Source organism: Polypterus senegalus, chromosome 6 (assembly GCF_016835505.1).
Source record: "Polypterus senegalus isolate Bchr_013 chromosome 6, ASM1683550v1, whole genome shotgun sequence".
NCBI lineage: Eukaryota > Metazoa > Chordata > Cladistia > Polypteriformes > Polypteridae > Polypterus > Polypterus senegalus.
This window is the reverse complement of record NC_053159.1, coordinates 26542546-26561552: the sequence shown is the minus strand read 5'-3', so window position 1 is coordinate 26561552 and position 19007 is coordinate 26542546. Positions and strand designations below refer to the sequence as shown.

The following is a 19007-nucleotide window of genomic DNA, read 5'->3' as shown; positions in this document are numbered from 1 at the left end:
CATTCTATTTTTTGTAACAGCATAGCTAACAATCCCGACGAAAGGTGTATTCTTTTTCCATGAAATTTACAACAGCAATCAGACCGACTGTACACAAAAAACAAACAAAAAATCCAAACCTATAACTGCCTTTTACTGTGCCTTTAATTTTTGATTCATATGAACCATATTTGATTAAGAACTACAGCAATATTTTAGGGGTTATTGTAGAAGCCAAAAGAGTGATTTGATTATATGCAGTTTTCTCTTGTTAAACTTTCCTCCAAACATAATGCAATCTTTAAACATTTGTACATAGACATGACATCAGTGCTTTGGGATGTCAATTTTTGTGTAAATGCAAAAGGCCTAAGGCTAGGTGGACATTGAACCGAGTGGCCTGTTTTTAAATGTTAAATGGGTATGTGATGTTTGCTTAATTGTTCTTTGACAGATACACAGTCTATTCCTGGAGCAGAAAATAAACTGGCTGAAAAGTGTAGCATGCATGTCTAAATATGAATTAACAGACTGGGAGTCTAGTGTGAGTGAGTCAATTAATAATTTCCAAGCTCAGTTTTCTAAACATACTGTCCTTAACTGCTTCTTTCTTTTAACTGCTTTCTTATAATTTTCAAAATTCAACTCCTCAAATACAAAGTAATTTTCACTCAAGTCAGCAGAGCTATTACATGTGACGGGGTTCAACAAACAGAGCAAGAGTGAAAAGTTCAAACAGAAGTGATGCGTGCCTTTGTCCATGTTAAGTTTTACTCCAATGATCAGTGTAGTATACTGCTTAAACTATATGCAGCATTGAGCCTTTGTTATGGGAGAAAACATACCTATCAGCCTTACTATCACCTCACACCCGCACCCCTCCCCATGCTCTGCTTGGCTGTCACTCTCCATTCTGTGTCTCACAGGGACAAGGCCTGAAATGTACTGCCCTAATCCAGAAGCCACAAATGTGCACTCATCAGGAATTAAAAGCTCTTAACGTACCTGGCTTGCCTTCTTCCTTATCTGACTTCATGGCCCAGTTGCAGAGGGCTGCCCCCTTGATCGGCACCTCCTGTGAGGTTGTTTCGGTCGTCTTCACTCGGTTTCAAGGCAGGTTTCCTGACTCCAGGAAGTGCTCTCTTTCCTTCTACCTGTTGAGGTTAGCCATGCTAATTCTGTTGCACTCCACCCCCTTGCAGAGCTGAAACAGGGAGGAGTGACTCCAGTAAGCAGGCGGATCAGGTTACACTGAGGCGCTATGAACCCTGGATTAGCCTGACCCTCTGCTGCTTAGGCAATAGAGTGTTTGCAGATAACTGAAAGAGATGCCTTTGTCAAATTAAGGCAGACGCTGCAGGCACTGATCTTTCTGACAAGAGGCATGTTACCTTTGTAGGTTCAAGAGTTGCTCTGAACTTTTCAGTAGCTGCCTGAACAAACTATGTTGCCTTACTGAGGGAGGTCATCTTCTAGCATAACCATCATGTTGATGGGAAAATCACCAGCAGAATAAAGATGTTAAAATTTTAACAAAGACATCTTTAGGGTTGTATGCTTTTATCTCTGCTCTATATAGCCACAATTATTAAACACTGTACACAACTACAAGCCAGAATTTTTTGTAATATTTATGTTTCATTAATATTCCATCTACAGAATTGAAATCACAGTGAACAAAGAAAAATAAGCTCTCTTCCCAAAACTGCAAGTCAAGCCATAATAACTAGCTTTGGTGTACACATTTATCTGCACAAATCTGCTTTGCAATCTTTTCTTATATTCAGGACAGCAGGTACTCACTGTTATCTGCAATTAATTTTACAAAGTAATCCAAAGAGAGGTCTAAATAGAAGCACGACTATAAAGAAAAAAGATGTAAAGTTTGTGCTGGAGTCTAGAATTTTAGACACCCATTAATATGTGGATTGCCGCTGCATGGCTAATCAGATTTGCTACTCAGTAACATAACGGCCGGACTGTCAGCAGACACTTGAGTTTGAAAAGACAAAATGATCCATTTAGATGTAAATTCTTTTCCTGATCATGCTCAAATTTATAACTCTGTCTCCTATCTTTGTGGACTCTCCTGTAGGTATTCAGGGCTTCCTTTCCACATCTGAAAAACATACATGTTTGGCTAGTTGGCGATACTTAATTGTCCTGACATGATTGTGTGTGTCTTCGAAAGTTTCTGCCTTAAACCCAATGCTGCCAGGATAGACGACAAATATCTGGATCCATAAAGTGAATTAAAAGATTGTAAATATTATTGGATGGAGAATAATATGTACACAGCCAAACGATGTAGAACAGAAAAAATACATTTAATGCTGTGGAAAATAAGACTTAGGGTATCAAACTTAAATAGTATTTATTCTTGACGTTTTGCTTTACTAGTCATGTCAACTGAAGTTACTCTTGGGCCTGCACAACTTGAACATCTTCCCCTAAAAAAATTTTAAACTTCGCCATCCACACTGCTCAAAAATGCATTGGCTACTGCTAGTACTGACTTATCTAACAGCAGCTTGCTTATGGGATTTTAGGCTTGTTTTTCATAACACAATGTTAAGAGAATATACGGTATCTGTTGCTGTTATACCTCCTTAGAGCCCCTAGCAGTCATAATAGTAGGTTCCTTTGCTGGATGCTTCTAAATGCTATGGAGCAGTTAAATATTGAATTATACTGATCTGAATGAGCAGGACTAACAAAACAAAGAATGAATTACATTCTCTCAAGTGGAGAGCAAAGACAGTGGTGCCAGCCAATGCAAATTGTAAAGATTCTCATCATTAACATGCAAGTGATCTCCTGCAGTAAATAAATGGCCACCAAGTATAAGGTGACTGCCTAGAAAAATCAGAAAAAGATGGTAAAGCCCCACTTCTATGGCAAAAAACCTTCTGACTTGGTGTGGTTCTGGTTATACTGAAACCTGTGGAGATCACAAACAATACTTACATCATAGTCTGAAAACAGGCAATCACTGTTTTTATTGGTCATGATGTTACAGTGGTTTAAAACATTGAGTGTGTTTACATGCACGCACAAAACCGGAATAAGATGAGTAACCTGGTTAGGGCAGAAATCTGCTTTCTTGAGAACCTCAGCTGACATGCATGAGACCACTTATGGTGCTCTCTTTTGGTAAAACACTCTGATATCATAGAAATGCACTAAAAAGATTAAACATCAACATCTACTGTGATTCCAAAAACAAGTGTGGAGTCTGTGTCTCCTAAGCATTGTAGGGAAAGTTACTTTTAAAAATACCTTAGTTATATTACTCATTACTCACAAAAAATAACTAAATATTTTATATTGTTGCTTATTAGAATATGTAATGCATTACAAAAAGCATGTTACTTTTTCTTCTTTTGTATGAAAACTACACGTTTGACTAGCCAGAATTTCTTATAAAATCCAAAGGCCATGTATGAACCTTTAAGAAAATGTCCCAATACACAGCCACATTTGCCAATTTTCTTCTGTTTCAGTCCTTCACATACTGTGGAGTAAATTCATCCCCTTTTCCATAGCCCGGATCTGAGCCACCAATGTTTTGTGAACACTGGCCACTGAGTGACTAGGTCTACCTGCTTCAGGATATATATAGAAAATAAATGGATGAAATCTAAACTGATTCTTTAACATATATGTTTTTGTTATTGAATTGTATGCAGCACACTCTTCTCCTTGGCTGAATGACTGAGTTCTGCAGACGTGAGGTACACCAGTATGTTTGCTTTATGCCTTATGCCCAGTCCTGCTGGGTTAATAATGAAGAAATAATTTTTATGTCAACAAAATAAATATTGCATTAGGTTACTCGTTACTTTAAAAAAGTAATCAGACTAATTAATGCACCTTACCTTTAATACATTTCCCTACTACTCTCAGGACCAGGCTGGTCATCAACATAACTGTAGTGATTTCTCAAATATTGGCGCAGATTTTTTTCAGCCAGAAGAAGGAATGATGAGATTACTTGAGTCCTTATCTCAGGAAACTGATCTTTGGGGACGCTTACACTGTTTTCTACCTGTGGCTGCTGGACATGTGTGCTAAGCCAACAGAGTGCAATAGACATGCCAAAACTATGAAATTCCTAGCTGTAACCTTGTTAAGGGTTTACATGACCACATAATCATATAACCGGGTTACTCATGGAGAAAACTCTGTGTGTTACCCTGGCTTTTAAGACACCAATATACCAGATTCTTTAACTGGAATGAGGGTTTACCTAGCATTTTAGAAACTAGATTTCTGTGTATAATTTGGTTAGCATAGCACTTGCAAATGCACTAAAACTATGTGTCATATCCCACACCTGAGGACTGTCTCTGTAGAGTTGAATGTTTTTCTGTGTTGGATTTTCTCCCACATCCTAAAACACATGTGATTGATTAATTATTGGCACCAAACTGCCCACATATGAGTCTGTGTGCATGTTCCCTGTGAACTGGCACCCATTTCAGGCCAATACTGCCAAGAACAGATTCCCATTTCCTGTAATCGAAAAGTGTAGAGAAAATAAACGGATATTATGTAAAAACATTGTGTTCATGTGGTGAGCTAACACCACAAGTGCTAGAACACCATTCAATAATGCTATAAAGCAATTTAAAGAGGAACAGCTGTGGAATTTTACTGTCAGATATTCTTATTGTTTGACAGAAGACACTTCCCTAAGTTACTTTAAGGTGTATCAAAAATGTATGCATTACAATGTGTAAATAATTGGTTTTGGATTTTTCAAAGTGTTTCTACTGATAAACAAGCCTTTAGTCTTAAATACAGAGTATACTGTAAAGCATCATTCATACTTAACAACAACTGCTTAAAGTAATGAAACAACTTATTAATAAACTCAGACAAAAAAAGCACAGAAATAATGGTGTTCAATAAACCATATATACATGCAAGGTTAGAAATGTCAAAGGAAGCTTACAGCAACAAAAAACAAAAGATTAAAATGTTAACTGCTTAACAATGAAATAGGGTCTTGTATCATTGAAAGGGTTTGTGACATCACTCCCACACTGCAAAATATTACTTGGCCTGGTAAGCCTTTACTACTTTACTTAAACATTTTTGTTCGATCCTATTTTAGTTTGTATCATCTCTAAATTTAGGATCTCGGGACTGATGAGAAATACATCTGTAGACACGACAAATAAAGCAACTGTCACCAAGACAAAGGTTATTTAAAAGTGAATACACTGGAAAGATTAAGCAGCTTGTCTTAAACCTGCATAATGTTTGTAAGACAAGAAACTTTCCAAATTTAAGAGCACTATTCAGTCCATTCATTCTGGTTTAAGACAATGTCACATCATACTTCTTTTCCAGCAGTTGTGGCCTTCATTTAAATAATCTTAGAAAGTCGGAGGCAGTCGGTGGTGTGCTACTGTGAAGGCTAGTCATGTAATGTGACATACCCATCAAATCACTCCAACAAAGAAACAGGTTTACATTTTTCTTTACTCATAGGGGCAGACTCTGTGTGCACGAGAACTGACAACCATCATAGAATGCAGTGTCAAGGAATAAGGAATGCAGTTGTTGTGGACCTTACAAAAAGAATAGAAGCTCATCTGTCTGATGTCTCATGTGTTACTTTCTACAACAAAATGGAATAAATAAAAAAAGGCAAAGACTGCAGCTGAACTCGCCATACCCGTTAACCCTTTGTTATAGCACTGCTTTAGTCAGGAAGCACATTACTGGCTGTCATAGAAAGGGATGTGCAAGTCTGTGCAAGACTGTGACATGCACAAATGATGACATGAGCAACTTCAGTCTGCAAGTCTGACATACTGGTACATTCTGGCAAGTTGTATAATGTGACATTGGCTTTAGCTGTCATTGAAGCCATCCTTAACATAACACAACATAGCACTCCGAAAACCCCATTAATCCAATTCAAGGTATTGGGAAGCCACTTTTTTCAGCAAGAAGTAACCAGTAGTGCTAGGTGCAAGGCAGGAAATAGCTCTGGACAGGGTGCCAGTCCATCACTGGACCAAGCACTGACACTCAGCCAATTTGTTCCCATCAAGTAACCTACTCAGCAGAGATATGGAAGAAAAAGTTGAGAACCTGGAGGAAAATTCATACAGACACTAGAAAACTGGAAAAAGCTTGCCAGTCCCATCTGCCAATTTCTTAAAAATAACATCAAGTCTAGTTTTGAAGGTCCCTAAAGTCCTACTCACTACCTGGTTACTTATGAGTTTATAGTACTCTGTGTGAAGAAAACTTCCTTATTTTTGTACGAAATTTACCCTTAACAAGTTTTCAACTGTTTCCGTCAGGTTCTTGTTGCACTCGCATTCAAATAACAGTCTGGTTCCACTGCACTGATTTCTTTCATAATTTAAAACATTTCAATTATGTCATCTCTTAATCTCCATTTGCTTAAAATGAAAAAGTTCAGCTTCTTTAATCTTTCCTCTTAGCTCATACCTCTCAGTTCCAGAATCAGCCTAGCTGCTCTCTTCTCAAATTTCTCTAACGCTACTATGTCCCTTTTGTAGCCTGGAGAACAAAACTGCACACGGTACTCCAGATGAAGTCTCATTAATGTGTTATATAACTTAAGCACAACCTCCTTGATTTGTACTTCACACAACATGCTATATAACCTCACATTCCATTAATCTTGTTAATAGCTTCTGTGCACTGGTTTGATGTTAATAGTGCAGAGTCCACTATGACACCTTCTTATAAGGTGTACTTTCAAGTTTCAGATCTCCCATTATGTACTGAAATCTAATATTTCAATCAATTTTCTAAACTTACCTACATTACATTTCAAATGCCCAAGCTTATATTTTGTCCAAGCTCCTCTGTAATGATTTGGCAGATTCTAGATTAGCTGACATTCCTTGGTGAGAAAATGCAAACTCCATACTTACAATGCATGGGCACAGGAACTGAACTTGATCTGTGAAGCAGCAGTAAGAGCTACTCCTCTATTGTGCTGCCTGAAGCTGTCCCTACAGGGTTTCAACTTCCATATGGTGATTGGGTACTTTGTTCCCGACTGTATATTTAAAACAACAATGCTGATATGAAGGATTGTATTTGTTTGCTTGGTTTGAAGACCAAGTACTTAGTATAGCAATTAAACAGCAATAACTGCAATAGGCGAGAAACCTGTCAATTGAACTGAGCCCGTGTGCATCTGTGAGCAGAATGGTGATTGAATGTAACAGAAATAGTCCTGGGATTCCTTGATATGTTAACATATTTAACAGATTATTTCATAAAGCTATAAACTGAGTAAGAGCAGAGGTAGACAGCAAAGTATACGATGCAGTACAAGGGACAGGGGTGGGAGTGATTATTCTGGATTTAGCTCTTGGCATTGCTTTAATCTGATCAATTTATAAAAAAAAAAAAAAGCTAAAATGTAAAAGATTAAGAATCTCAGTATGTTGGTAGACAGCCAGCTGCTCCTAATAATTAAAGCGCAACTGCTCCTCTGTCCAAACATTATTACGCATTGAAGGTGCCGTACCTGCATTGTCAGCCTGATGAAACCCCAGTGGAATCAACGGCATTATTAAATTCCAAGCTGGAGCATTCGGCTCCACATGCATGCAAAGCATTTGGCTCTTCAGAGATGGGAATTAATGAGGCTACAATATAATCATTTAAATTAGAATTAATACTAATGCCGAACAACCTCATTAGAGGGCTATCTGTTTTACTGCTCAAACTGTTTACATGATGGCTTAGAGGATCTAAATGCATTAAGCTTTTCCAAAAAAATTTAGTACGCGTTATTGAAAGCGTCAGAGAAACAAACAGCTATTGCTTGCTCAGGCCGCTGTGTGTTTACAAGTCAAATGGGGATGAGTAGCGATGGGCATCTTCAGTCCTTAGAATGCCAGTCAGTGAAACTCATGCCAATCTTTAATGGCAGAAACACACAGGACACAAACAATTCAGCAGTGAGAATAATCACATGGCGTCTACATTTGTCATTTTAGTGTTTTAATTTGACAATTCCTGACATCAGTTTTAATGGAAAGTAAATCACATTTAAATTAATCAAGTTTACTGATTATGCAAAGCTTGGTAGAGCTGCTAACACCCTTGGGACAGCTTCAAATGTCTTTAAGGATCCGGAAGTATGTTTGCCAGGAATAAAAATGGAAAATGGGATTTAGTAGGAATAAATGCATTACAGCATAGCAGGCCAGTAAGGCTCAGAAAGAAACTGAAATACCATGAATAGTTAAACACCAAAGACATAGCTCTTCTACTCATAAGTTAAATTGCCTCATGATAATTTTATTCCATTTTTTAAAGCTTCAGCTCCCCTGTACATTCACAAAAAAGACTTGTAACCTTCACATGGATGCCTCACAAATCTGGAAAGGTTCTTTATGGCTGCTGCTTTATGGTCCCCAAGGCGTGTGGCTATTTTTGGCAAAAGCCTCACTCTATAGTCCCAACATTCAAACAAAGGTAGAAGAACTGTGTTTCTTTAATGTTTTCCAAAAATGTATATTGTCACTTAGCATTTGACTCCAGTTATTTTTCTTTATATTTAAAATTAAAAACTCACTCTACTGTTTACATCGTGTTCTATAGTAGACATTTTGATTTCTGTATTCACTTCATTAACTAAAGGCATTTGTACACTCATAGTTCATTTGCTTTGTGCTGCTGAGTCAGCAGATGATTGACTGTAACTTTGTTTCAGTCTCCAGTAGTTTTGGTTGTGTTTCACAGAGTAAACTTTCCAGCGAACAACAAATAATAATCAATGACCCGTGGGTTTGTAGATTACTATATAGTAACAAAAATAATGCATCTTCTTATGTCCCCAAAGTGTGATCGCATTGATGAGATGCTTATTTGTGCACATCACTCCTGTAGTACAGATTAAGGGGTGTAGTCATTGGTTGCACATGGTATTCATTTCTTACCAACTCCTTTTTTTTTGCATGTTTTCTGATCATGAAAGAAATAAGAGAGACTCTTAAATCTATATCACATTACACAACTTTTCCATAGATTTTCATTTGCATCCTTCATTGACATAATCTTAGTGTGCCTGAGGCATTCAGCAGTATGCTTCTGTGTGAAGCTGGTTGCCTAATGTGACATACCCAGAGACTCTGTCCAATTAGTCTGCAAATTGCTCCAAACAAAATCAAAGGGTTTGATTTTGTCTTTGGACATAGGGGTGGCTCTGTGTGCATGAGAGCTGACAGACAATGAATGCTCATTCAGAAGTACAATGCATAGAATGCTGTGATGAGGAACAAGGGTGTTTTGGACCTCACAAACAGAATAAAAGTTTGTCTGTCTGAACAGAAAAAAGAAAAAAAAGGACCAAAAATGCGGCTGAAGTCACTGTAGCTGTTAAATCTTCAAGCAAGATCAACTTCATCAGGTAGCAATCTATTGACTGTCAGAAAAATGGGTGACCAGTCAGTAAATGTGACACATGCAGTAATTTTTAGTCATTTAAACTGACATGGCACTGCGACAAGATTAAAAAACTACGGTCATCAATTCTGACATACCCCACAACTAGCTGTTGTGTAATGTGACGTCAGCTTTAGGCTGAATCAGGTGATAAAACTGACCTGATGGACTAGTACTTGTGTTAGGTGTTCTATGTGAGCTTGAATGTGTGTGTATTTATTTTTATACTGAGATTGCCTAATTATTGGCTTAAACATATCAAATAATGTACAACATTTATTGTACCTAGATCAGTGTTGTTGTTGGATCACATTCATATCTCATGTGAACTGATCCAGGGTTCAAATGGTGCCGCACCAAGATCACAGCTCCTAAAAGTTCCTAAGTCCAGTTTGAAAATACCTTAAGAGCTTCTGATGCCAGTGGTTTTGCTGAACCAGTGACCCAATATACAATTCTTAATAATCTTTCTGGACCTCTGTCTCCTTAAATCTGTTTGTGCGGCTAACAGTTACAAAATTTAAATCAAGGCTGAATATCCACCAGTACACTCTTTCGTTCTGGAGCCATTCTTTCTAAATGAACGCACTAATGGACATGTTTTACTGTGCTCTGTTCTTTCCTGATCTGTTCATTTCTCCTTTTAACATTACAGTACATTGTTCCCTATTTTTAATGTCTGTCAGGTTCCTTCCATCTTTTCTTATTGTCTGTCTTGGCTGTATTCTTGATACAGCTTTGTTGAAACTTTTTTTCAAACTGTCAGTTTCATACACAACTAGAATCTTGTTTTTTATTTGTCACGTGATGATGCATTTTCCATGTGACTAGTTGATAAATTTGTAAAGTACTGATGGTCTTCAAACACTGTTAAAGACCTTCAAACTGTTTTTCTAACAGTTGTCTACACTGTTTATATCATATCAACTTATGAGATAGTTATCTTCTCCTGCTGGCCTTCTCACTCATTCAAAACCTAATTTTGAAACACTTACTCTTCTCTCTGGCTTCTACACTCTGGAACTCTTTTAATACTGCATTTTTGTCTACTATTTTGTTCATTTTGTTGGGGTCCAGCTGTCTTAACATTCACCTCCTAACAGAAAGTGCATCTCTTCTATTGTCTGATACATAAACAGTGAACATTCTACTTGAGCATTTACAGTTGACCCGGTTCTTTTACTTTGTACCATGTTTTGTGTCTTTTTCCTCCTCTGGCTTTGTTCAATAGGTTCTCCTATTACTATTACAATAGATCCTGTACAATAATTTTAAAAACTTGCTGACTAGGATTTCTATGGTTCCTGTTGCTTAAAATCTATCAGACACCCTTCAAAAATCCTAATGGTGTCTGCCAATCAAGCTAGCATGGACATATTTAGAATGAGGGAAAGACTGCAGTAACTCAGTTCCAACAGATGCAGAGGGAATGTGCAACCTCCGGTCACAAGCTGACCTGGCAAGGAATTGAATTCAAGTCCCAGGAGTTACAAGATTGTTACTTTGCCGCTTTACCACCATAGAATGTACCTCAACAATAGTTTCTTTACTGCCAAAAACAGGCTTCAGTGACACTAATGATTTTCGAAGCTAAGATACTTAATGTTGTTCTGCTCAATTGTTAAATGTGATATGATAATCTTATGTGCCCTGCAAGTTGTACAGTGATGGTGCTGGCCGTTTATGATGATATACAAATATGATTAATTAAAACTGAAATGGTTTATTGGGTTCATTGCAATTGGTGTGGATTAATAAGGCAATATTTTGATATTTCTTAAACAAAATCACAGAAGACAGGATTTCTCAGTATACACATTTGGTAAATATACTATTTATGTAAGGTGTAAATATCAATTACTAAAAGAAAGGCAAAAAAATTTGCAAGGAACAGTGAATGGAATCTCTTGGTTGTAAAGAAATTTGAATAATGTATCTATATTAGAAAACTGAAAATGCTGCCGAAGTAATTAATATAACAAATCATCACCTACAGTAATACAAGTAGTAGTGAAAGCAATATTTTGGGTTCTTGTAATTTACCGTAGTAAATTTTTATTTAACAACAGTGATAAATTATAAGGCATAACACTTTGATATTCTGCAATGTCTACTTTAATTAATATCTTTACACTTCTTATTAAAGGAAGGACCACATTGTAATGAATTTGCCATCTGGATATAGTTTGTAATACTCCATGAATGGGATGACAAAGACCTGTTGGAGTTGCAACTTTCTCATCAAAATGTGTCAGTGTTTAGAGGTCAAACAAGTGTTAGAAATGCTATAAGCTAATGCTGAAATCAGATGGAATTGGGGAAAAAAATCAAAAACAAAAACTGGATGCTAACAAATGTGAAATATAGTCTACAATCGACACCTTAATGCATTATTTTATTATTTGGCAAAGATTCAGTTTTCAATGTCTTTCATATTTGACTGAGTTACAATTTAAAGATTAGATGTCAAAAGTACAAAAAATCTTCTGTGTGTGACATTAGTTGTTAGTTTGGCAGAAAGTTACGCCATACAAAAATCAACTTAATCTTTGCCTGCTATGAAAAACAAAAGGATAAGTTAGGACACTGCAAAAATGATTAAGACATATGGACACAAGAAGAGCTGATGGATCTTTTACATTCACTGCTCAGATTGCGACTTCAGTGAGCATCAAATGGGATGCATTCAAAGTGATGCTTTCCCAAGTGGAACAATCTATACAGTATAATGTACTCATTTAAGGTCACAGTCCACGCTACTGACATGTTACAGTACATTGATGGCATGGAATGTAAAATGTAAGAAGTGATGTTAGCAATTCATTGCATTTGACCCCGGGACAATGCTGCTATAGTTTGATAAAGTGTTAAAGATAACTGTGAAACTTTTAGCAATTGCCTCATCTCAGAAGTTACATAAGTGAAAATATATTATTTAGCATTACCAGTTCAAATTCAGGATTGATTTTCACAGTAATAAAAGAAAATAAATAAAAAATAGAAAAGATAAATAAAAAACAATATATGTAAAGTATGAAAAGCAATACAACTAACATAAATTGAACTCAAAATATCATTCTTTGGCAGCCCTTCTGTAAAAGAATAGCAGAGAGGTGACTATAATAAATAATACCTTTATTCAGATAACATTTTTAAAGCAAAATGTACAATTTGCTTTATAATTTAAAACAAGGACAAAAAAATAAAATATGCAATAATAAAAAATACAGAACAATAAACAAAAACATGATTAAAAAAAGAACAGCAAAAAGTACCCCACATACAGTATAAAGTACATAAAGACAAATAAAAAACAAAAGATAAAAAAATTCAGAAAACAAATGGTGACTGAGTCTATACAAATATATTTTAAGATGCAATTTTGATAATCTAATATTAAAAGGAAGGTGATTCCATAGTCACAACAACAAAAACAAAACAATAACAACAAAAGCCCTATAACCATTACCCTTCAACTTGGACTAAGGAATAGCCATCAAAACCCAGTCTGATTGGCTAAGTAATATGTGAGTTTCAAAGGGGGCTAAACAAACTATAAAACATAATCTGGGTTGCAATGCCAGTTTCCAAAAAAAATTTAAAAAGCCTGGAAACACAAAAATAAGCCAGAAACTTTACATAGGCCTCAAAACTCAAAGTAGGCCTGGTTCTGAAACATAAATTCAAGCCAATGGCCTGCAATCTCAAAAAGGGCCAGGCTATAAAATTGAAATTAGATGGGGGGGAAAAAAGTCCTGTTCCAAAGGAAAAAAAGTTGTTTTTTCTGCATTATGTACATGCACATTCAAATTTAGATCTGAATCAAAATTACTCTCAAGTTACCAGCCTGTGACCTAATATAAGACATAAATGTCTCAAACACAATCAAAACATGTCATGATCTGGCTTTTGTTTTTAATTGTAATTAACCATTAATTGGACTCTACAAATATTTGAAACATCAGAGACCTCAGATTCCAATGGTAACAGTTATTCTTTATTTCAGTTTATTTCAGCCTTCTTTTAATTAAATGGACACCACCATTCTGAGAAGCTTTGTGTCTATCATTTCTTTGGCATTGCTAGGTAAATTCAACTAGAACTGTATGGTGCATGGCATCACCAGCTGAAAGGTATAAAGGTCAACATCTTGCACTTCCCAGTTGCCCAAGTTTGTGGACAAATCCAAAACTTCTAGTGTGCTTTGGTTTGTGGTTCATTATTCCTGGTTCACAACATTTTTGCTTTAAAATTCAGCCTATGATCTATTTTAATGTTTCCGTTTAAATGTCACAATTAATAGATATCCTGGGGCAAACTTCTACATGTTTTGTTGACAATGTTCCTACTCCCTTTTCCTTTAGATATCTCCTGATTTTAGCTCCTTTTCTCTCATTTCTGCCTTTCTCATGCAGTCAGCACAAATAACTGGTAAACTGATCTAGACTGATAACCAAAACCTTTGTTTTATGAGCATTTAGCTATAAAGAATTACATGAAATTTATATTTTGATGACAGTGATACACTCATGCAACACAGCAAGCCTATGGAAATCATTAGATTTATAAGAAAGATATAACTTGATATCATCAGCATAAAAATGAAAATGTATATCATGCCTCCTAATGACATGGGCAAATGAATACACAGTGCATTCAGAAAGTATATTGACTTGAACTAAAATTATTTATTTTTTTCCCTCATCGAGCAACAATCAATACTCCAGGTATGACAAAGCAAAGTAAAGGTTTTAAAAATTCTTCCAAATTTTTAAAAAATAAATAAATGAAATATCACACTAACATAAGTGTTCAGACCCTTTGTTAAGACATCTCAAATTTGGCTCAGATATATCTCAATCTATTGAACAACAGTAAGATGTTTCTTCAGCTTGTCTGGAGTCCACCTGTGGTCAATTCAGTTGATTGGATATGATTAGAAAAGGCACACACTTGTCTATATACAGTAACACCTCACAGTTAACAGTGTGTATCGGAGCAAAAACCAAACCATGAGTCTGAAGGAATTTGCCTGCAGAGCTTAAAGACGGGATTGTATTGAGAAACAGATTTAAGGAAGGATACAAACAATTTCTACAGCCTTGAAGGTTCCCACGAGCACAGTTGCCTTCAAATTCTTAATGTGATATTTCAGATTTTACTTTTAAGAAATTGGTAGAAATTTCTGTAATTATGTTTTTACTTTATTGTTCTGGGTGTTGTCTGATATAGAGAAAAATTGAATGTAAATGATTTTAGCACAAGGCAGGTCAGGTCAGGTCAGTAGTGCTATAACTGATGCTCCCTCACAGTGCCTCTTTCAGGACTCTGAGCCACCGAACAAAGTCAAACCAGCAATTCCCAATGATACTCTGAAGAGACACAGTACCGAAGGAGTCTAGTCCTTGTCTTAAGTCACTGGATAGCGTCAATGTCTCGCAACCATATAGCAAAACAGTCCTTTTACAGAGATATCAGGAGCTGCTCCGGTCACTGATAGGTAAGCAAGTGATCATGGATCCTATGGAGGATGATCCTGTCAAGAACCTTCCCCGGCATTGAGAGCAGTATTATTCCCCTGTAGTTGCCACAATCCAGGCAATCATCCTTCCCTTTCCAGATGGGGAAAACAAGTCCCATTTTCCAGTCAGTTGGGATGATGCACATCTCACAAATGGAAGCAAAGAGTGCTTGTAATGCCAGGTGGACAGCCTTACCAGCAGCCTGGAAAAGTTTACTCCGGATACCACAGACCCCTGTAGCCTTTCCTACCCTCAGCTGGTTCACCACCTGTGTAATCTCAGTGAGATTGGGTGGTTCACAGTTAATTTGAGGATCAGTCTCAAGACCCTTGGACATAGAGATGTCTAAACATCCTCGCCAGAGGATCCGCTTTAAATAGATACTCAAAGGAACCAGCCCAGCGGGTCTGTAGCATCATCTGTTAAGGTTCGTTCCATTACCTGCCCTAAATGCAACTCTACAAGAAAAAGATTCTGATGTGCGTAATGGTTTAATTCTTCTCTAAGCAGGACATGGGTCACTAGACCATTGATTGTGTGTCTCACAGATTCCTCTAACAAATGCCTCCTTATTTACCCTCAAAGCCCTCACAGCTGTACTTGTCAGTTCCTGGTACAGACCAGAGTTACCATCAAGCCGTGTGCTGTGACTTCTCTTGATGCTATCCAGGATGCCCCGAGAGATGAAATAACTCATTCTGGGAGCACCAGCAACACCAACACAACCCTCAGCAACAGCCAGAAGTCAATCCAGCACAGCCAGCGCTACTCCCTGAGTATGACAGTCATCAGAGTGTCCAGACCAATAAAAGGTGTACCCACCTACGGAGATCTGACAAGTCCCGGGTCTGTACACCACAGAGAGTGCTGCCATGGAAATGCAGAGTTTACGAAGCTCGTCTGTCAGCAGAGGAAGATGATCATGATGCCGGAGAGATAAGACGTTCCAGTTGCCTACCCAGATGGACTGCCTGAAACTGGGACCCGAGTGCTGCCGTGCAGCGGGTGACGCCTCAGCACCACACCAGTTCTGATCCGCAACAGGCCTGACCCGATTGGCTCTCTAGTGGTTTTAATTCTTCCAGGGATGAGGCACCCAAGGGCTTTCCCTCATCTCCTTTATAATACAGGCAAGCCTTCCTATAAGCGGATGTAGCAGAGCTACTACCATGGAGAACAGAAACATTCTGTTTTATATATGTAATATACTTTCAGAACATGTATTGCTTGGCTTCAAAAATATTTTGAACCAAAATTCTGGGTACTGATGTTCCATAAAGTGGATATTATGGCCAGGATGGGATCCAAACATTCAACTTTGTCTATATTCTGCAGAATCCTGTCTTTTGTGCTGGTAGTAGAGTGTTGTAAATTCATGCAAGTACTGTACTGCACAGCCTGAAAGAAGGAGCTACTGCACATTTGCCAGTGCAGAGATACATTTGTCTTAGGGCTCACCATAAGCCAACAGGAGTTGTCTTTACTATAGGAAATAGATTTTCTGGCAATGACAACCTCTCATTGTAACACCATGTAATTTAGAGCTGTCATATCCCTGCATTGTGAGCTCTCTAAAAAGAGCATCAGTAGCATCAGATGCTGAAATATGCTGAGTCATGAAACCTTAAGTTGTCCTAATAAAATGCTGCTCTAGTGCCCGTTTTTGTAGCTGGTAATGTTTTAAAGTTACAGCACTGCTTGACGTTAGTTGGGAGTCCATGGAGTGCAAATGTTTGCCCCTGCCTTGAGCCCAGTTATGCCAGGGTAGGCGTCTGGCCTTAACAACCCTGAGTTGGACGGAATAGGTTTTAAAATGCTTTTTTATGTTAAAATCAGAGAGGCACAGGTGTGAAATAACAATGGGTGTACAGTACAACATTCAGTTAAGTTTATGCTTGGGGAAAATGGTATTCAAATAAGCTTCTTATTAATTAAAGTGACAAGAAAAAAAGTATTTTTCAGGTACTTCAGATTTTAGAGTTCACTGACAGCAGGCCAATTCTGCTACTCCACTTGTCTATGTGAAGGAGGGTTTGTATGGTTAGCTCTCAGACCTGATGTGACTTTAATTGCTGAATAATAACTTCTTCCAATTTCATGGCTGACCCCACAGTTAAGACTCTCCTGGACTCACAGAATGCTCACTGTTCCACTCCTTTCTATTAAAACAAGTCTTTTGTTTCCTCCCTTGTCGATCTGCCCTGATTATCTGTTTCTGACACTTGAACCTGCCAGTCTTTGCTTTTAACTGGGCCTACCTCAGAAATTGCTTGTCACATTTGCTGACATACTGTAAATAATTCCTTCAAGTGGTCAGACAGCTGAACAAATAGGCAGGGACTGACCAAATATGACTCTAAATGGACCATATACAATTCATGGCAGCAGAATTAAATGAGCAAAATCCAACCATGAGACAGATAGTGCCAGACACAGCAGAAGAAAATCAACAGAAAATGCGGCAACCTTTCTATATCCATACGGAACCTTGATTTCACTAAGCAGAGGTGTGATTAAAAAATAATGAATGGTGCATCACAGATCATCTTCATGAAGCCTGCGTTTCTCTTGAATTGAGTTGTCCTGTACAGGAATCAGTAAATTATAGTACTGCTTGGATACTTGTTTTATTTATATGTCAACAAATCAAACTTTATGCAACTGATGTTGGTACAGCAATAAAGTATTTCCTTTAACATTTATTTAAAAATGGTGAGAAAAACACTGGTGATTCCATCCCTCCTCACCACTTGAATGAAAAGTAGTGAGAGTTGCAAGTAACTGCTTTAAACGGGTCGCATTCTTGAAAAGATTACATATGTACTGAAAAATAATTGGAAATGATAAAGTATTATTAACTAGGGTTTTAGTACACAAAAAATGCTAGGGTTACAGAACAAGAATTTTGCTTTTTATCTGAAGAAATTTTTCTTGAGCTATAAGGTGGCACAGTGGTGATGTTTTCACTGCTGCAATCTCATGGATTTCAGTGACTCTGACTCAGTTGCTAGATCAGTCAGCAGGAGGCTGTACATTCTCATGGGGAGTTACAGTCTGACTTCAGTCGAAGATATGCCAGACAGCCACCCAAACAATATTATACCTGCTGCAAGACTGCACCCTGTACAATGCTCTGAGGAGCCACATCTGGATGTAGGAGACACCAGTGGCACAGAAGCTATATGGCAGCCTGGGGGACTTGTAGCACACATCGGCATTTGTCAAAGACACCAGTGTGTCCATTTGAGTGGAAGAAAAGAAGAAGACATGAAATGAAATGCCAATTAATCACACTTGATAGCTTCTGAATGCACCTGTTCTAATGTAAAGCTGGCGCTAATGGCAACAGCACCGAGTTCAAGGTGGGAAGCATCCCTGTACAACATGCCAGGCTATCACAGGGCACATTCATGCGCACAGCCACAGAACTTACTCAAGATCCACCATCAGATTATCTTCCCTGAGATGACATTAGTGAATCTTGAACTTGGAATTGCATAACTGCATTCTTTACAGCTGTACTAAAGGAGAATTTTCTTGGCTCGATGGTCAATTGGACTTCTATCTGCAGAGGTGGCTGTTATGTAGCAGCAGTCTCTGCCTCTCAGCTTTTCACCGCTTGCCCCTGCTATTACAGATACTCACTGTTGAGCTAATTTAGACTTGCTAATGATCTCTAGTAGTATGCCTTTGAGGTGTGGGAAGGATCTGGTGTAACTAGAGAAAACTTTGAGCAGCGGGAAACAGACGCCAAAAGGCATCAATGTTAACCACTCATGACATAGATATGCATGTTTTTTCTTTTTAAACTGCACTAAAAAGCTGATTAAAATACCACTTATGCACATAAACTTATGCACATAAAAAAATGCAAGAATAAAAAAGGAAGAATGTTAATGATATATGGCAGCTGATTAGCAGCAAGAACTGTTAGAAAAAGCCTCTGTAGCAATCTCTGCATGAGTAATCGGTTGCTGGAGTAGAGATTTCAACCAAATTTGACAAAGCAAGAGTTATGTTACAGCCCGGACTTGTGCATATTTTCTGTTT

General features: G+C 37.6%; 1 protein-coding gene across 7 annotated transcripts in view; it reads right to left on the bottom strand.

The window, feature by feature from the left end:
• The window catches only part of LOC120530889 (kazrin-like), a 690431-nt gene that overhangs the window by 194236 nt on the left and 477188 nt on the right, over positions 1-19007 (bottom strand). Inside the window, exon 1 of one of the 7 annotated variants that reach the window (XM_039755653.1) lies at positions 985-1154. The exons of the other annotated variants lie outside the window; for them this stretch is intronic. Coding sequence (XP_039611587.1) covers positions 985-1015 — 31 coding nt within the window. The 5' untranslated portion in view covers positions 1016-1154. Of the gene's footprint in view, positions 1-984; positions 1155-19007 lie in introns of those variants that run through there. 7 annotated transcript variants of the gene reach the window in all.